Raw genomic sequence first — 21,215 nt, 5'->3', positions numbered from 1 at the left:
GTCGTTTCAGAGATGGTCTAACCCACTCGTCTAGCCATAACAATTTGACCCTTGTCGAACTCGCTCAGGTCTTTACTCCTGCCTATTTCTCCTGCATTCAAAATGTTGACTACTAGAACTGATTGTTCGCTTACCATCTAATCTACCCAAACCTCGACATGTGGCATTGTTAGATGATCAATGTATCCCCTTCACCGGTGTTCAATGGAATTCAATTTCATTTAAATTCCAAAGTGCAATTCTATTTAGTCAATTGAGACTAGTCAGGTTCTGAGACAGCAAGACTTTCTCACACGGTTACCAGCATGTTTGGCTGTTGGCATAATGTTTGTAGTGTGGAATGCTTATTTTGCTTCATGCCAGATATAATGGGACCCATGTCATCCAAAATGTTACATTTTTGACTCGCAGAACATTTCTCCAAAAGTCTTGGGGACCAGCCAGGTGCTTCTTGGCAAATGAAAGAGGAGTGTTTATGTTGCTGGTCAGAAGCGGTTTCCACATTGTGACTCTCCAAGCCCACATTTCTTTGGAAGAGTCATTTTAAGATCCGTTGTGGCTTCCTGGAGGATTTTAAGCTGAGCCATTGGACCCATTTTGGCAGATCAGCCACAGAAGATTCACAGTGTCCACTTATTCTTCATTTGCGGAGAATGACTCTTGACCATGGCTCAGTCACAGTGGTGTGCCAGAATTCTTTTAATGACCTTTCACTCCAAAGCGATGTCGAAAACTTTTCAGCTTTTGTCTAAATTTATTTTGTTTATGACATATGGTTGTAGTAATCAATTTTGGTTGGAACCCAGCAAGGGGACAATACATGAATTCTGTATGAGCTACTGCATGCTTAAATTGATAGTTCACCAAAAATGTTAATTCTGTCATTGTTTCCTCAACCTTATGATGTTCAAAACCTTAATGACATCCTTTCTCCAGTGGAATGCAAAGAGAGTTGTTTGGCAGATGTTAAGGACTGATAGTACTTTCATTTTATTGAAAAATGTTTAGGTACTCTAAGCCACATTGGATAAAATCATTACCTAAATAACAACTGTTTTGACACTGAAAGTGAGGTGAAATATTGAGCCAGCCTCAAATATTGTATCATTTCTTAATTCAAACTGCAAATTGTTCCCAGTGTTTGGACAATATTTTTTTTGTCCAAACAAAAAATATATATATTTTTTTCAATATTTTATAAGTTTTTGAAAAATATTTTTGTTCAGATTTTAAAACATTAAATGGATAGTTCATCCAAAAATAAAATAATTTACTCACCCTCCTGCCATCCCAGATAAGTATGACTTTCTTCTGCTGAACACAACTGAAGATTTTTAGAAGAATATCTCAGCTCTGTAGATCCATACAATCCAAGTGAATGGTGGCCAGAACTTTGAAGGTCCAAAAAGCATATAAAAGGCAGCATTAAAGTAAGCCGCATGGCTCCAGTGGTTAAATCCATATCTTTAGAAGCAATATAATAGGAGTGGGTAAGAGACAGAACAGCATTCAAGTTCTTTACTACAAATTCTCTTCCCTGCCCAGTAGGCGGCGATATGCACAAAGAATGCAATTCAACAAAAACAATAGAAGAATTTAAAAGTCAAAAGGAGATTTACTGTAAAAAGGGATTTAATATTGATTTGTTTCTTAAGCAAACCTATAATATTCCTTCTGAAGACATGGATTTAAACACTGAAGTCATATAGAGGAGTACTTTTATGATGCCTTTTATATGCTTTTTGGACCTTCAAAGTTCTGGCCACCATTCACTTGGATTGTATGGATCTACAGATATGTTTTATCTAAAAATCTTTGCGTGTTATCAGAATAAAGGAAGTCATATACATCTGAGATAGTCAGCGGTCATATCACCCTGTAGCTCTAGCCTGGTTACCCACTGAAGCCAAGCTGGGTTGAGCCTGGTCAGTACCTGTATGGGAGACCTCCTGGAAAAACTAATGTTGCTGCTAGAGGTGTTAGTGAGGCCAGCATGGGGTGCTCAAGGTATGTGGTCTGTGTGGGCCCTAACACCCCAGTACAGTGACAGGACCACTATACAGCAAAAAGTTACCATCTTTTAGATGAGACGTTAAACCGAGGTCATGACTCTCAGTGGTCATTAGAAATCCCAGGGCAATTCTCATAAAGAGTAGGGATGTAACACCTTGTCCTTGGCAAATTTCCCCCATTGGCCCTTATCCATCATGGCGTCCTAATAATCCCAATCCATTAATTGGCTGTATGAGTCCACTCTCTCTCCATCAACAGCTGTTGTGTGGTGAGCATACCAGTGCACTATGGCTGCCATCACATCCAGGTGGATGCTGCACACTGGTGGTGATTGAGGAAAGTCCCCTGTTCACTCTGTAAAGCTCTTTGAGTATCAGAAAAGCACTATATAAATTCAACAATCATTCATTAGATGAGGGTAAATAAGAGAATTTTCATTTTTGGGTGAACTACTCCTTTAAGAGTCAAACATTTACATAATGAGTTTGGGTAAAAACGAATTAATAGAACATGTATATTTTACAAGAATGGGGTTGTTGAAATCTTCCAAGGTTAACCCAGGTCATCAGAAAGGTGTAAACATTGGCATAAACCTCCATCCTGAAAATGTTGCAATCAATGTTCCACTAATAGCAAAAAGCCACAAGGTGGCGGTATCAAGTTACATGAGAACACTGAAGTGGTCAGCCCTTGGGTTACATTTCCTAGCACTCATCTTGGCCTGATCATGCCTCTAAAATCTGACTCAAACTAATCAAGACAATTAATGACTCTTCAACAAATGATATATGATATTTCCAAAACCAAATGTAACACCAGTCTTCCTCACAATTAAAACATCTCATGAATCATGATTTACTCTGTGCTGTGAGAGGAACAGCAGTTGTTTTTTGGAATTGCACAATTACTCTGCGACTAACTACTGCATGCTAGTTTAACGAAGCAGTTATAACAGGTACAGTGCTTTGCATGAGCATTGATGACTGGACTGCCTTGAATACCCTAATCCCTGCTCCTCTTATTTTATGCAAACCAAACAAATTTTCCACAATCAAGACTCGTACAGACCTGTAGAAAACAAAGCACGATTTACTAAAGATATGCCTGGAAAGAGGACTATAAACGCATCAAATGCTGGGAGTATCACAAATGTGTAAATAGAAAAGCGTTTTCAAAAGATCATCTAATTTTGTGTTCCTTGCTAGTTCCATGGTTTGAGGGGGGGAGTAAATGGGGGGGATCCCCTAAAATATCAACAATAAAAAAATGTTTTAAACATTTTGCACTTGAGAATTGTTATGTTTATTGTCCTCCCAACATTTTGATGAAATTTTTGCCCCTGTACATCAGTACAGAATTGTATAGATTTAGTTTGTATTTGTATTAATTTTAAATGTTTACCTATCTCTATAATAAACAGCCGATACCAGAACAGGTCTAAATCAAAGCCCTGCTTCAGACTTCCTTGAAAAACCAGCAGTGGCCAAACGCAGCATTCCGAACATACCCCAGACCCACACACTTCCATGTGTATCCTTGTGTAAGTGTTTGTGTATGTAAGTGGAGAGTATGGGCAAGTGTCCTGCATTCTGTACATGGCAAAAGCAGTCTCTTGCACTTCAACATCATGCACACATACAGAAGAGGAAACATCAGTTTGATTCAGTGTAAACAATGAATCTCACTGCGAAACAGTGGGACCTTCAAGAGTCTTCCTGTTTGTTGCTCTCAGGGCCAAGGAGACTGGTTCAAATGTGCCTTGAGAACCTTCAGTTCTCTCATCTTCCCACACCCTCCCTAACTCGTCTCCTTTATTCAGTTCACATTCCTTGCACAAAAATAAAATATCATAACACTACCAAAAAGTAGTACTATGGCATTATCATGGTTCTTTAGATGATGTAACAAGCAACACCATTTTTCAACATGGTACCATGGTCATTACATGGATATTTATTTGGACATAATACCATGTTAATGTCATGCCTATTGTACATACACCATGGTTATAGCATGTTTTTGGACATGGTACCAAAGTAATACCAAGGTTATTGGTTTTTAGACATGGTATCATGGTAATACTATGTGGTTTGTACATTGTACTATCATAATACCATGGATTTTATTTTTTAATATTTATTCATTTTGGACATGGTACCATAGTAATACCATTTTCTTGATATGCTGCCATGGCTACACCATGTTTTTTGAAATGATACCAAAGTAATACCATGGTTATTCATTTATTTTTTTGGACATGGCACCATGGTAATGCGATACATTTTGGACAAATGCCATGGTAATATCATATTTCTTGGATTGGTACCATGGTAATACTATGTTTTTGGATCTGGTACAATGGTAATGCCATGTGGTTTGGATATGGTACCATAGTAATACAATTTTCTTGGACATGGTGCCATGGCTACACAATGTTTTTGACATGGTACCAAAGTAATAACATTTTTATTTAATTTTTTTTGGACATGGCACCATGATAATACTATGTTTTTAGACATGGCACCATAGTAATACCATGTGGTTGAACATGGTACCATAGTAATGCCATTGTTTTTACGGAGCTAATCTATAAAAAAAAATAAAAAAAGATTCCTATGTTAGTATTCATCATAGTACATTAATAAAAGAGGATACGCAGATCTCTTCAGAGGTTAATGTAGACAAAATTGCTCTTTCCTGATGTTTTTCTTTCAGCTCTCTTTCTGTGCAGTGGAACACTGTGTTAGAAGACGGTCCAACCTTGTGTGCCCAACTACTTGCCTCCCTTTCTCTAGCTCTCTTTTTGTGTGTGTACAGAATGTAGGTCACCTAATATAACTCCAACTTATAGAGCACAAATACAGACATGTAAGAGCAAGCGTGCATGCGCTCGCTCACACACACCCACCCCAATGCATGGCCAAATATGACCAGAAACAAACAACAAGACAGATTTATGGGCTTTCTCTGTGTGTCTCTATCCTTGAATGTCTGTCTGTGAATGAGTAAGGCATAAAGTGGCCAAAAAATTGTTTGAACACTTTTGGATACTCAAGTCACACAAAATATCCAGCCAAGGTGATTTTTAGTGGATGTATCAAGTCAATTTCCCTTAAGTTCACACAGGTGTCCTAGCCAAGTAACCAAAGGTGTTGTTCGTCATATTTACAATGGCTTCACTAAAGTTTGATAACCACAAAGTGTCCAAAACTTTTTTAATGTTCAACTAAGTCTTTTTTATATATAATTTGCAACCATACAAACTTATTTTTGTGAAATGTTGCTTACATTTTTAAAAAAACATATATTTTGGTATATAAAAGACATTAATATATTTTGTAGTGTAGCTTAAGTGTCCAAATATGTTTTGGGGCCACTATTCAACCTTCTGTGTGCTTTCTTGCATATACACTTCTGCCCAGTTGAGTGTGTGAGTGTGTGCGTGCGTGCGTGCGTGCATCAATGTCAGTATTTCTGACAACCCTGACCAACTTTGCCAGCCCGCAATGTATACATGTCTGCACACAAAAGCCTGCCATAGCTTTCTGAAAAATCTATATGCTTCAGGGTAGTGACACGTTACAGCAAAGCAGCATCTGGAGAGCAGAGTCGGGTACACACAGACACAACGTGTACACACACACACACAAAAAAAAGATCTGCGGTCAACAGCTTTGCTCACAGCTATAAAACAGCTCAGGATTTGGGGTAGGCCCTGGCTTGCAGAGCCCATGGAGGATATACAGCCCTTAGTGCACAAAACCGCTGCAGCTAGAGGGACCCGTTGACCTGCTGCACACAAGTGAACGCACACACACATACATAACAACAGGGGTGAAATGCTGCCTCCACACTGATTTTCTCATTCAAAATGCAACACTTAAATGTAACGGAGTAAAAAATAAAAATACTGGTGTCATTTATTCACTTTCATATTGCTCCAAAACCTCTTCGTGGAACAAAAAAGATGGAAAGCCACATTCTCACTTGTTAACACCTCATATCCACACTAGAACGGGATGGAGCTTTCACCATGTTAATATCTACTATGAAAATGCACGATAGGGTCATTTGTACAGCAATGATGCCGAATAATAACATCTGTGTTTAAACACGCAACATTGTTATTGTGCCACAGGTGATCGAGTCATAAATATTCCAGTGTTCAGTGGATGAACACCCTTGCCAGTGCCCGAATGAGTGTTCACGATATACCGACATTCTGTCTAGCATCTCTTTTTGTGTCCAACGTAAGAAAAAAAAGTCATACAGGTTTAGAACAACGTGAGTAAATGACTACAGAATCTTCATTTTTGGGTAAACTATATTTTTAAAAGGTTTAATTTCTGCACCACAAGCATCACCAAAAGGAATTGCAAAACATATCGTCATATCTGGCTGGTTGGTCTGATGCTCAAGCAAACAGTGCAATGTTTTGATAGTGACACAGAGACAAAGTGAAACCGAACCATCAAGGAAAATTGTAAGTGGTTCCACCAAATGGACATCATCTAGACCGGCGAGCAATGGGTGGGACGTCAACTCTATACTCTGCTTGAAAGCTTCACTTTATTTAGTTGACCAGCTACTGGAAAGCTTGCTTCTTTCAACAAACAACCAGGCCAATTTAACCATTACACTTGTGTAAAATAACCATGCAACAACTGCTTTATGCAGCACAATGAGCAGCTAGCGGTCATGTTATTGTTTAGTGTCACATTTAAAATGTCACAGCAGTAGAGGCAGCCATAATCCCACCAATAAACAGCAGTGGAAATGCAAGCTCAGAAATTAAAGCGAGTCGAGCCGTAACGTGCAGTGGAAAAGTGCCATATGTTTAACTGATTCTGTAATTTGCATGCATGAGAATTATGCAATGACCCTTTAAACAACCCACCTGGTTGATTAGGAGAGCTCCGATTGGAAGACTGCTGAAAGCTTGAACCAATGAGTTTGGATGGTCTGTGAGAGGCGGTGTGGTCAACATTGTCCTGAAGAGAAAAAGATAGGCGGTCAGACAGTTTAAGCAGGAACATAATAGATTTAGTAGCAGATGAATTTTAGACATGAATTTATATACTGCATGTACTAATACTGAATTCAAAAACAGAATGGATGCGATTCCTACTGCAAAAGACAAGTGCATTTTGGTGTGTAAGTGAAAATCAGAAAAGAGTGAGTTCAATCCTTCTTTCCCAATGCATCAACACAGAGCCAAGAACAAAAAAGGCAAACTATGCATTCAGCAACAGCTCTTCTCAAACACACTCTCTCTCACTCAGACCATATAATTCAAAGCAGTATACAAAAAGCTAGAAGTAGTTGAGGAAAAAAAATACAATAAAAATAAGGCCACATTTTCAATTTCCAGTTTTCTAGGAAACCTAAGAACATGGAAGCCGAGTTTCCAGGAACTAGTTTCTGCCAGAGGTCCCCATGCTCTCTTCTTTGCCTTTCTTCTGTCTATTTCTCTCCTAGACTCTCTCTCTCTCTCCCTCCCTCCCTCTCCCTCTCTCCCTCTCTCTCTCAAGATGCACCAAGCCAGCCGGCTCTCCGAAAAGAGAAAAACATCTATAAAAACGAGAGGGGGAAATTTACAACTCTGAGAAAGAGCTTCTCTAAAGTTTAGCCAGTGTACTGTTAATCTTGCACAGTTTAAAACACTCAAAAAGTCAACAAATGCTGCACACCAACACCAACAGAGAGTTCAGCATATATTCCGCCATGTAAAAAGGGCTGAAACAGCGTTCACCCCTACTTCAGATCATTTTCTTTTTTTAAGTAACAAGCATGATAAAAGTTTTTTTTAAATGAAGCACAAAGTGGGAAACACCAGGATCAGTAGCAGGGAATGACAGAGGAATGTGAGAGGGTGTGTGTGTGTGTGTGTGTATGTGTGCTGCACTTGGATGGGCTCCAGGCCTTGTGGCCGTTATGTAAACCTTAACCCCCCAGCTAATTGCACAGGGCAACAAAGGAGGCGAAATTCATAGAAAGGCAGGTCACGTGATGGTGGTTAGAAAGCCAAAGCATTTAGGAGTTGACCTCTGACCTTTAAAGCAATATCTTGCTATTTTAGACACTTACAGCATCAACCAACACTTATGAATGCACAAAATGCAAATAACTGCTTAATAATAACAACAACATACAAACATATCATTGATGGCCACTCACACTTCGGTTCTAACCCAAGACACTTCAACTCTGACCAAACAGATTCTTGTCCCCTGCTATAAACCAGAAACACTATTCTAAGTCGCCATTTGACCCATGACCTACGACCCTAATCTTCATCCTCATTAACTATATGTAACAGACCAAGTTCTTTATGTGGAAAGGAGGAAGTTAGGTGAACAATCCCCGACAGATATTTATTGCTGCACTTTTCAGTATTAAACAATAAGACACCACTTTCAGCAGTACACAAAAGGTTTTCTTTTCAGCACACACACCACACTGACACGCAGACACATACAGACAGATTTGTGCATCTCTCCCTCGAACTGTGGCTCCGGCTCCACCTTATCCCTCTCCCGGCTGATTGAGATCATTCTCCACCATCCCTCAGCCACGCATCCCCGGTATAAATAAGTACTCACAGGTTAAAATCATGGAAAACAGGACTTTGCTTTTTTTATATATATATATATATATATATATATATATATATATATATATAAATAAGTTTGTCTCACGTAGAATATATACTCAAACATTTACAATGCAAAGATTCAGATCATTACAGAAACTAAGCTTCAAAGACGGGTCATTCGAAACATGTTATGCAGTTACTCCGTCAGCCAATCATAACAGAATTCATTTATTATACATAAGTCTTAAAGGTACAGTTGTAAAAACAGCCAGTTCAATTCAAAGCATCAAAAAGAGGGAAGCGAGTGTAAAACCTGCAAAAACTACTCATCAAGAAGCATCTTTTTTATGCTGCACTTCATAATCTGGGAGAGTGACAATATTAAGAAAGTCAAGCTAAAATGATTTCCTCATCCATTGCGTACATTCTGAGTGGTTATTTACGAAGTACCACCCACACAGAGGTCACTGCTACACCAAGCAACATCCTATTGGTAAATGTTATGAATTTGCATGTAAAAAGTTTACCAAACGTAAACCCTAAGCAAATTTTGCAAAGATTTTCACTACCAGCAGTCCATCTGGTGAAATTCCTGATTGCACGGATTCACATTGAGATGGCTGTATTTTGTATGTGGAATTTTGCCATGCAAAGGTAAATGTGATCACGCCTTTAGAAGTACAATAGCATATAGATTTAAAACAAATAGACATGGACCAAAAGCCACAAAAATCCTATTTTGATTCCATGGGGTCTTAAACTTGCATTGCAGGCTTCAGGGGTAAATGCTAAATATGGGCGGTCCTCTGCAATGCTTAAAAGAGAAAAACAGCAGAACCAGTCACTTTGCTGGATATTTGGGATGTGTCCACAGGCTAGTTGCCTGTGGCTGTGAGAAACCCCCTGCAGAGCTCTACATGCCCACAGAGAGAGAGCAGCTCACACCCCTGCCTGTGCTGTGTACACTAAAGTCTTGCCACGTTCACAAGCACCACACAACTTGTATAGGCGACCAGGTCGGGGGATTGGGGGAAAGGGGTTAGAGAAAAAGGGGGATGGGGCTGAAACTTAAGTATATTGAAAACGCAAAAGCCTGTGGAAGGGATGGGTAGCTCATAAGGTTAAAATGAAATGGATGATATTGTAGAGAAGACAGAGAGTGGGCTGACTGTGCAGCCAGAGTATAAATAGCAGCAGCCACCACTTTGCATGTCAGCAAGTCAGCTGTGTGCCACCATGGCAACACCATGGTGACGAAAGGCATGCGGACATGCCACAGAACCCTTGGGAAGCCCGGCTTCTGCCGTAATGGAGTTACAAGTTCCCCCGTGCTGGTTAAGGATTATATGTGAGTGTTTGTGAAATTTATATATGCATATTCTGCCTAAAAATTTATTAAAGCATGGTTAGGACACACTGACCCAGTGCCCTATTGAACCTGAAAGGCTGTGCCTTGGCTCTGTGTGTAGACTTCATTGCTTTGGAAAAAGCAGTATTTAAAAATGTGCAGGAGTTTACCTGGTACTTTGGATGGTGGAGAAAATAGTCTGGGCATCCAGCTAAGGCCATACTCAAAGTCACTGCAGATTATCGGAGTGGTCACATTCACCTCCACCAAACCCCTGTGCACCAGTTTGAAAGAGATAGATTGGGGGTGTGGGGGGGAGAGAGAATCTGAGTGAGATGGATACATAAGAGTAAATAATTAGTTTTGACAAGCACGGTGAAATTTTTGAATTTGGTTAATAAAAACTTGTATATCTTCTTGTATAACAATTGTAACTGCAGTGCCCCCGAATGGTGTTAGATAAAATAATATCATTAGATTACATTGCATTTATATGCATGTGATATCTTTATTAAATGAATATCACTTGACGCCATTCATGCATTTTTATGTGTAGCTTTTGGGGCCACTGTATATAACTTAAGCAACAAATAGAAGAGAACGCAGGTGTCGAGACACATTTTTAAAAGCTCTTTTACAGGGTTGATCACACCGAATGCATTCTTGCACAAAAAAAGCTAGTCACAGCATAACAAATAAAACAATCCAGGTATCTTAAGTTTTTAAAGTTTAAGTTCTTATACAGTATATAATCAATTTTTTTCAAAGAATGAAACTTTCATGAAGCTCATGCTTATGAATCCACAGAGCTCTGGGATAAGCCCCAAATATTAACTGATCCTAGAACCACCCCTGCTGATTCTCAAGATCTTGATTCAACTCTGATCATATTTGTGATCAATTTTGGTTATCACTTTGTTATAAAGTTAATTTTACTTACATAGGAAGAAAATTGTATCAGAATCATTCAAATGAAGATCGCAACTTTTTTTTTAATCTAGCCCTTATAGGTATACAACAACAGATATATTAAACAGGGTAATTGGTGAATCGTAATCAGGTGTTGACAGACATGCATTAACGCACATGGACTCTTTGTGACTGTACAAATATTTTGTCCACCAGCTTGTTTGACAGCATGCTACACAACAGAATTTACTACTTAAAATAGCACTGAAATTATCTCACCTAGAGCGAGAACATTTTGAGAGGGGGGCCGTGTTGGGGTTGAAAAGTGTGCAAAAGTACAAGTACAAAACTGATTGGGAAGGAGCTAACGAAAGACATGGAGAAAGAGAAACGAGTAAAACAGGAGAGGCTGAGGGAGCGAGCCCAGACAGAAATAGTGTTTTGGTTTCCATCCTGGAACATTTTTATCTGGCATGCTTGGAAGCGATGCTTGAGCCCTGCACCCAAGTGCTTTTAGACAGGGTACTTTTAACACTGAGTGGAAGTCCAAACGGAGAAGCAATAAGCCCAAAAGTGTGGTGCTGAAAGCTGGGCTCATGGCTCAACCCTAGGGCAGCTGAACAGAATGAGCACAGCAACAAATCCTCAAATTAACATCCAGCATTTAAAAGACAATTCAGGCCCACTATGGATCACTGGACTTAAGCTTATTATACTAACAGAACAGAAAAACGACACATTCATGGACACACATACAGATATTCTTGCTAATGATTGAGACCACACTCTTTGGTTGTCTTTATTAGGCTAGCAATGAAAGTTCAACCAGGCACATGTAGTTGAAGAGTGGCCAGAGCTCAAGAAGGAGCACTGCATGTGCTTACAGTATATGGTATACCTAAGAGGTTGTTCACACAATGTGAATTTGCATCTGTCTTCACTGTTCTTCTACGTAAACGTGCTAGATGGACGTCTTAGACCACTGCACCGCATCTCGTGCAGGAGCGCCGCGTTCGTTAGACGTCATGTCAAGAAAAAAAAACTCAAACATTTGCGTTCAGTTTGATTAATTGTGCAAGAAAACTTCGATCTGAACAGCCCCTATGGGATTACACACTGCCGTTTACGCTGTGAATCCACTGGTTTTAAAGAAGATTGTGCTTTGCAAGGAAGCAGAGGAATAACACAATGGCTTGCAAAAGTGATGCTTTGTCATGTGACCCATAGTTGAGAACATTTTGACTTTTGCTACAACACACTCTGAAGCAAGCATCCGTTGACCAATTTCATTCAGAAGGGTACGGCTTTTCTTTCAGAAATCAATTTTAATCAAACTCTAAAAACAGACCTACATTCTTATCATTGAAATGCTCTGAGCACCCTCTAGTACACACTGACTAAAAGCAGCATGTGTTACAAACTGAAAACCACATGCTCGACAAATGCAATGAAGTCATTTTTTAACAACAAATACTGCTGCAACTTGTGAAATCAGTATGGTTGAGATTTAACTGCCTGCACAAAGCCTAGATGGATTACAAATCATCCTTCTACAATCATCTCAGTGCTTTTATTTGTTTTGTTTTAGTTCACCTGGGTTCATTTACTGCATCATGTGGTGGCTCGAAGAATGAAACAGAGGCCTAAACGTGGTGTTGAAATCCACTGCGAAAAAAAGGGGAAAGGTTTCCAAGTTCAAGTGTCTCCAGCAGATAATTTTACGTTTTGAGTACTGATTGACAGAGGCTCTATTGTTTTGGTTACGTAATCCAACCTGTTATTGTTAAGATATCAGACACTATAATAAAGCTGCCACATACCGATATGGTCCACCAGAGTTTTGGGTAGCATTCCGCACAAGAACCAACAAGAAAAGCTTTGTAGACTCTATGATGAGAAATATGCACAAAGCACCAAAAACACTGTTAACGGTTCTTGGAGATCTTTGTTTCAAGATGGCTTAAATGCTTGATGATGCACTACGGTGTTATCAGGGACACAAATTAAGAGGGTGTACGGATTCCATCACTGCTTCTCATGGCTGCTGAGGAATTTCAAGGCTAAAATGAACAGTCCAAGATGTCCTGTCCATGTCCTCCCTTTAGTAAATATAAATACAGGTCAAGTACCCCTCTTTACTTAATAATAGGGAGATTACCATTCTTTGTGGATTGCTCAATTAGGACAACAAGAAAGCCATTCTCAGTCTGAAACCTTTATTTTCTCAAATCAAGTGTTGGCCACCACACACTTAAGGGTTGGACAATCTTTCAAAGTAAGCTTATTATGAATATTGTCCTTCATATGGTCAACAGATGCATCCTAAATGACAAGATGAAGATACCTTTAGCATCATTTGTTTGTTTGAAAAAGTCAGTCAAACAAGCTTTACATCTCAGTCATACAGGGTAACAGCTGGGCTGCTCAATATGATGGTGTGACAAGTGGTATACATGTGTAGAATTTGGTGACCTACATATGGATGACAGAAATAAGTCTCAGAAATAAGTCTTTTTGGCTATTTACAGCAGTGTTATTTGTCGTTATGTAAAGCACAACAAGCAAACATCAATGTGGACAGCATACAAGTAATGCATTGCATTTTCTTAATTATGTTGTGATTCCCTCAAGCTCAATAACATGGGTTGGAACTTCAGTGGAATTAGCTTTGTACATCATAAGAACACCTTTGCTGTCATACCTAGATCTACTCAAGAGAAAGCAGAATATTAACAGAGATTACATCATAAACCTACTGAATGCTACTGATACATAAAAATAAAAAAAACATTGAGTAGGTAAGACCACTCTCCAAAGTCAAAGCAAATTTTCTAAACTTATACAGGTTTGGAAAAACATGGTGAACTATCCCTTTAATTACAAGTTAACATCTAACTATTAACCCAGAAAATTTTATTGACTTGTACTACAGTTTGTAAAAATCAAGCAAAAATATTTTGTACAGAAGTGCACTTACAATACAAGTCAATGGGGAAAGTGCTTGCCATGCAGACTTCTGTTTGAAGTGCATTACATTTTTGTTTGTTAGAAATCAAGGGTTATCATGAGTCTTGAGAGGGTTATCATGAGAAGACTTAAGCTAACCCAAAGAAAGTTGGGTTTGTGTTGTAAATTAGATATTGCTAGCACGTTAGAGTGCAAACCAAGGGAGCTCTGCTTATTTTAACACCAAGCAGCAGTGGAATACACTGGACAATGGAGAAGAGTGGTGTATTGTATTGCATGGAAGGTCTTTGGACTTTCGAAGCCAGCAGTGGTACAGTGGGGAGATCAAAAGAGTTACTGCCCTGTGAAAGACTGATGATCTATCAGAGGGAGCTGGATATGTGTGTTCCAAAACCACAAAATCAGGTCAGAATCTAACATGGACCACCTGTGTGACCACACACACACACACACACACACACACACACGAGCAAGAAAAATCAATCAGACTTGACAGAGTGAAGTGCAACAAAAACTGACATGAGCTCCCACTGTCTGTCCATGTGATCCATTGAAGTTTGCTCAAGACAGTTCCTGGACTGGTAATCTGGCATACCAGGTATTTTCCCGGTGGGCCGACACACTTTTGGGCTTATCAGGGGGTGGATTGGCCATCGAGAGAACCGAGAAGTCCGGTGGGTCGGCCGCGAAACGGGTCGAATGGGCAGCGATAAGCTAAATGCGACCACGTTATGCAGAACGGACCACGAAAAGGACAGCGAACTACAACTTTTGGGCCTGTTGCTGTGTAAAATCCCGGGCCGATTTCTCTTCCCAGTCCAGCCCTGTTTAGTGTATTCCTTCTTTAAATAAACCAGCTTTGGATTGCCCCAAACCACTTTTGTATAGACTTTAGCAACTCTGACCAAAATAAACACAATAGGTCTGGATCAGTCACCAATGGTTAAATTAGGAGCACATGTAACACTACTTTCCCTGTTGAAACCTTTGCACTTTTGCTTATTCTCTCTTTCCCCAAAGACTCGATGTGGCCAAAGCTAATAATAGCACATAAACTACTCTTCCACCTCATTTCTCTCTCCCTCATTTTAGCACGCTAATTGCAATTTTACGAGACTGCGGAGCGCATGCTTTTTTGTTTATTTTTTGGATGAACTTACATTGAGTACTTTGAAGATAGAGAGAACATAGCCAGATCGAGTAGGGCAGCGAGAGAGATAGACAGAATTACAAATCCTAACATTCAAAATAAACAAACATTAGACTTAATAAATGTTTGTCAGTGGAAAACAGATATCTAAGAGCCATTGTTGCTGAGCCATGTTGCAGGTATACTTTCAAGTTTCTAGTTCAGACTGATTCGTTACTAGAAATTGACAGAAATGTACAGTCTCTTGATTCATCAATCTCTCTTGCCCCAAGAAATTTTATTAAAGGAATATTCTGCTTTCAATACAATTTAAGCTCACTCAATCAACATTATGCCATAAATGTCTGTCGATTATCACAAAAACTAATTTGACTCAGCCCTCCAAAAAAGCAAAAATCAAGGTTACAGTGAAGCACTTACAGTAGCTGTACAATAAAAATGACATTGATTTTACATTGATTCTTCTATGAAAACGTGTTATATTTGAACTGTAATGTTGTTTAAATCGTTGTTTTTACAGTTGTTTTAGGATTTGCTGTGTTACATCGTCATGGTAATGAAGCTGTAAAATTGGATATAACTTTACCCAGAAAAGGTTAGTAAGGGATTTTACCACACTGAAATCATGTTAACATGCATATTGTTACTTATTTTGGCAATACTTTTAAACAGCAAGAATTCTAACATTTATGGATTGGCCCCATTCATTTTCATTGTAACAACACAGAGGTTTTTATTTTGAAAAGAAGGGAAGTTTAAATACATTTTTGTGGTAATCAGCATTATGCCACAAATTTTGTTAATTGAGCTTAACATGCATTGAAACCTGAATATTCCTTTAAGGGGCATTCGTTTACACACTAACAGCAATGCAGTGCATAAGCCCCACCCACTTTTTTCCGGAAGCATTTTTCCCAGTAATTTGTTCCATAGGTTTTTTCATAAAAGATTTCTAAACCATGATCCAAACCAACCAGCTTTGAGGTAAATCACAACACTCAAAGCAAAAAAGTAATTCCACATTTGACCCATCACTAAGCTCTGCCCCCCTTGGTTACGGTTGCTTGCTGTGACAAGCTCTGCAGAACTCCTCGTTGGAATGAATGGGAGATTGCTGTGAACGGCGAAATTTTTGGCCAAATACTCTCATAAATATTATTATGTGGGATGGAATAAAGAGTGACATTGTAATACATATTTATCTGTCATTTCTGTAAAAGAAAATTGTTAAATTACATAGTAATATGAATAAACTGTGCAGACTGTGGATCAGAATTGAGGCAAACTATTTTTACACTAATTTTTTTGAAAAAGGGGTCATTTAATAGCAATTACAAACCTCATAGCATTAGTATAAGCGAAAAGCACTGCTTATAGCTCTTAATTTACCATAACATTAATTTAGGTATTGATTCAGGTCTTAGTAAAGGTTAAGTTATTAGCTTTAAATTACCTTGGAGCAAATGTAGATGTCTTCGATGATGATAAACATTCATTTGGGAATAAGGAATGACACTTCTCAACATTTATTTAAAGTTAAATTTTTTAAAAGAAAGAAAAAAACAGTGCGTGTATCTCCTCTAGGTACCACGTGTCACTATTACAAGTGACCCAGAAACAACATTTATTTTTTAGATAATTTCAATAAAATCATGCTAAAACTGCTCAAACACACATTTCTCCCGTCTCTCATTGTAAAAAAGCAAGCGCTTGTCAGAGAACTAGCGGCGGGCAAACAGTTGCTAAGACAGGAATGGTCTGAAACACTTTTAAGGCAGGGCTTAGCGAACGGTCAATTAAACTCATTTTGAAAAATTGTACCCGAATTAACACAGACTGATGACTTAAGCAGAAACATATACCATTGATCAATACATTTTAGAGCTTTAGGTCTGTCTTCAAAGGTTTATAAATGATCCTTAAAAATCTTTTTCCCTATGAATGGGTCAACACAAAGGATTTTTTCTACTGGCCCGATTGGGCCAGTGCTTCAGATTTTTACTGGCCCTACCAAAATTTTCACTGGCCCCAACAAAAAAATTACAAATAGCTGTTTTTACCAGCAAGGCTCTAAAATAAGTCTTAAGATAAATATTTTTTACATATCTTGTGTTTTTAATACAAAGTAGTAGACCGTTTCAAATATTCATCTTTACCCTTCAGCTCAACATCTGATAAAAAAAAGCCTAATTATACTTTTCATATCAAATGCTATTATCATGTTGAATTAATGTTTACGTTTCTACATATTGGTAATAGCTGCTGCTAAGACACTTGGAAAAGAGCAAGAACAGTGCTAGGAGAGTGCACTCCGCGCTGCACGATATTGTGCGTGCACACAACTGTGCCTTGTCACATTCAGTATATTATGCATTTGCACATCTTTGCGAGATAAATATACTCACGCTCACTCCTTGGTTAGAAGACTTAGTTCGCTCCATGTAATGTTGTGCTCTCTCGCTTTTTGTTTGGTTGCACTAATGTTAAAAATGCAGCGCTGGCCCGATCAGACAAGTGACAGTTCTAGCAACTGGCCCGAGTCTTTCTCAAACTGGCGCCGGGCCATCGGGCAGTCCTTATTGTAGAGCCCTGCCTATGGAAAAAATGAATGGGATTTTTACTTCCGGAACCAGACTGTTGTGCTCTATTCAATTGCTGTAGTTTCAGGCTGCAAGTTGCTAGGAGGCAATTCTACTCAACTACTGTATCTGGTGGCAGGGGCGTAGCACAGAATCCTGGGCCCTGTGCAAAGATTGTGTGCAGATCCCTTTCCCATCATCCATGCTATTTGTCACACTTTTTTCAAATAATAGCGTACAACTTTTACACTAGCGATGGTCTGTTTGTATACTCTATTCTGACTGGCTGGAATGCATGCGGTTCAAACCGTTGAATGCACAGGTAGTTCCGGTCAGTTTTATTAACCTTTCGATATTAATGCGCTGTTTGAGCATTAATATCAGCATAGCTAATATAATGGAATTCAGCTTGTTTTGCATGGAGGGAGAGAAATTGAAATCAGGACCTATTAAATGTGTCTTTTGCGTTCCAGCAAGGCGATGCAAGACTATTTGAAACGTAATGTGTTGTGAACATTATGTTTCTGTGCTGAAGTGCCGCTATAGCCACTAGGCCCTATGTTCCCTCCACTTATGACGTCCCAGTCTGGTGGAAACCATGTGAGCATCACTATCTGCATTCCCATTGGTAGTTTTCAACTTGAACTTTACTGCAGCCAACACTTATGCTGCTTCATATCACCAAATCTCCTAGACAATTAACAACTTCAGGATACTACATATTGCTGTCGGTGTGAACTCCTATTTAACCATCCAAATTCAGATTATTTCATAAAAAACTATACGAATGCTCAGTCTAAACAAACCATCAATCTCATAAGCTTGGTTTAAAGGGAAGGCCAATGTCTAAAATTAAAAGTAAAATAAGGTGAACAAATGATCTGTGGAAACATTTGAACCAGAACATGTCCTTGTATTTGAAGTTATCAAGCTTCTTATTTTTACGTCTCTCATTGAGTTGAAGGTGTATACAATTCTGAAGTGAATTACATAAAATGTAATTCCATAGCCCTAGAGGTGGCAATTTGGAGTTGCCGTTTTGCTCCTTGCAAAATAAAGTATCTCAGTATCTGCCAAATAAAACCCACACATTGTTAGTTGTGGTTAATGTGTGTGTGTGTGTGTGTGTGTGCGCTCATATAGGCCTATGTGTGCCTGAACATGCCTTTTAAAAGCCAACCCCAGCACTTGGCTGGTCTATTGTTAGAGAACCACAGAACAACTTCACTTCCTTCCTTGACAGAAAAGAAAAAAGATACACCTCCTTTGCATTAGTGAGCAAAAAGAGAAAGTTTTGGCACAAGAATATTACATAACTTTTCTGGCCAATTCATCAGGATGATTGTTTGACAAGAAAAATCCCAGCTCATTTGTACATGTGACAAATGGAAACCAAAACACTTGCAAACTCCTATTGTGTAAGATTATGATGCAGTTTAAGATGTGGGCTATCACACCACTCTAGAGTGGCCTACAAGATCAAGCATAACACTCATAAGTCTCGCCACAAAGCTTTTAAATAGCAAACTAAAAAGTCTAAAGCCTAAGAGTTCAAGTCTTAAGGGGCTGTTCACACCTAACAAATGCTTCCATCCATCTGCACAGTTTTTCCAATTGTATTTTCGATGTAAATAGGCAGTAAAAGACGCCTTTGATGGTTGCGCCGGGTCTCGTGCAAAAGCCATCGTGTCAAGTTAAAAAAGGACTTTGACTTTTTAAAAGCGTCTCGAGACACCCGCGTTCTGTTCCGTTCAATTTAGTCCATTCAGACACAAGGACGTGTTTGGTGTGAACGGACCCTTAGCGTAGCCACAAACACAGTGACGTTTATTAACATTATTGCTAAATCGCAATGTATGAAATCCTGCGCATCGTGTTGCAGACCAATAACGTTGAAATTTAAATATTGCCATTTAACCAAGTTGAAAAAGACTTGAACAAATGTGCATTTTCTGCAACAAATGATACTAACAGAAAAAATGATACAGGTACACTGCTAAAAATACTGTCTGAACTTACATAAACGCATCAGGTTGTTTGTAACACGTGAATTCATGCTATGATCGAGACACCTTTCGGTCATATAGAACTTTAAGAAGTGCACGTTTCTCATCTATAAATGTATACTGTATTGTGAAATATATTAGCATTTTTCTAGTGACGAGTATGTTTGACAGTGAAACGCTTCGTACAAAACACTTCTTCAACGTGCCTGCTCCTAAAGCACATCCACATATAATCTATAAACCATAGCACGAGCACCTAACCATATGTTTTAAATGTAGACAGTTTAACAATTTACCTTTAATACTCACCTTCAAAGCAGTATTCTTCACGGCAAAATAACGGCGAAGTTGCATTAAAAGGACGGGTTTTTAACTGGGTAATGTTGTATACAAGTTGGAATGACAAACTGCGCGCAGGGTTAAACGTTCTCCTTGTGTTCCCGCATGCTCAACGAGGTCAAAGCCGCGTCCACACAAGTTGTGCTCAGCTGACTGCTTCAAACACACGAGGGTGAGGAACTCTCCCGGTCCCGCCCCTTTACGCGCAAGACGCACCTCCTTCGTGAGGGCCCGCCCACTTTAACCCGTTAACGATAAGAAATGTTTGCTGGCGTTCTGAAAATCTGGCACACATAGCCTACTATTCTCACAAGTTCTGCATTATGCAATATATTTTAATAGTATACACATTTTCTGTATGCATAAATAAATAACCTACATCATTTGCAAAATATAGCACACAATTGAACTGGAAGTAACATCAGTTATTAAATAAATGTAAAAAAATGTTTTTAGGATAGTATTTAAATCGGACTGACAAAAAGTTTTTTTTACATAAACTTGGATTAAAAATGCAAAATAACAGTTTTTAATTCCTAAATGATAACTGAGTGTTGCACTGACATGGCAAAACTGAAATGACTCCAATGAAGATCATGTTTTAAAGGGGTGTGATATGAGGAATCAGATTTTCCTTGATCTTTAGACATATATAGCTTTTGTTTAAACTGATTCTCTACTTCCTCCATATTATGACGTCACACTGTGCATCTGACCACCTCCACAACAACACATCAACTTCTACTTTACGTCATCACTTCTGTAGCCCCGCCCAGTAGCGGTGAGCAGTAAGATGGTGAGGAGAGAGAAGGTTAGACAAGTGCAGAGAGCCAAACACAACAGTGGACGTTTCTTGACAAGTCTTAAAGAGAAGCAGCACCAAAGTTACGTGTTTCTGCAAAACACTTACTAATATAATAAGTTAACCTTAAGGAACATTTTAAAATAATAAAAAAGGCAAATCATGAACCTATTAATTTAACAACAGTTACCTTTGCAGTTGGTGGTGTGTTTGCTAGCATTAACTCTGGCGTAAGAATTAAACTTAGAACATGTTTATAGTTTTAAAAAGACAAAACTTACTGAATAATAACATCCCCATCTGCACTGACCAACATAATGAACAATAGTGTCAAAGTGGGCAAGCCAAGAACAGCAAATTAAGGCAGACACAAACAGTACAATACTTCACATGTGAAGGTACAAACAATTTACTAACTAACTTGTTTAAATTTGAGGGAAACTAAAGCTATGATCTGATGTAGGAACAACAGAAATTAAGAGGCAATGGTTTCTATACGAAGACTTG

The 21,215-nt window shown here is 38.8% G+C and overlaps 1 protein-coding gene across 3 annotated transcripts in view; it reads right to left on the bottom strand.

Annotated features, from left to right (window-relative positions):
- The window catches only part of LOC127620042 (growth factor receptor-bound protein 10-like), a 69,685-nt gene extending 49,651 nt beyond the window's left edge, over positions 1-20,034 (bottom strand). Inside the window, exons 1-3 of one of the 3 annotated variants that reach the window (XM_052093116.1) lie at positions 19,877-20,024; positions 10,127-10,282; positions 6,911-7,004 (exon numbers count right to left, since the gene is read on the bottom strand). In XM_052093116.1, the coding sequence (XP_051949076.1) occupies positions 6,911-7,004; positions 10,127-10,177 (145 nt within the window). In that variant the 5' untranslated portion in view covers positions 10,178-10,282; positions 19,877-20,024. Of the gene's footprint in view, positions 1-6,910; positions 7,005-10,126; positions 10,283-19,876 lie in introns of all 3 variants that reach the window. The other 2 variants (XM_052093117.1, XM_052093118.1) reach the window with 2 other exon arrangements.
- Between the last annotated feature and the right edge of the window lie 1,181 nt (positions 20,035-21,215).

This window comes from Xyrauchen texanus, chromosome 26 (genome assembly GCF_025860055.1).
Source record: "Xyrauchen texanus isolate HMW12.3.18 chromosome 26, RBS_HiC_50CHRs, whole genome shotgun sequence".
NCBI lineage: Eukaryota > Metazoa > Chordata > Actinopteri > Cypriniformes > Catostomidae > Xyrauchen > Xyrauchen texanus.
The sequence above is the reverse complement of the archived record's forward strand: the minus strand, read 5'-3'. Positions and strand labels throughout refer to the sequence as shown.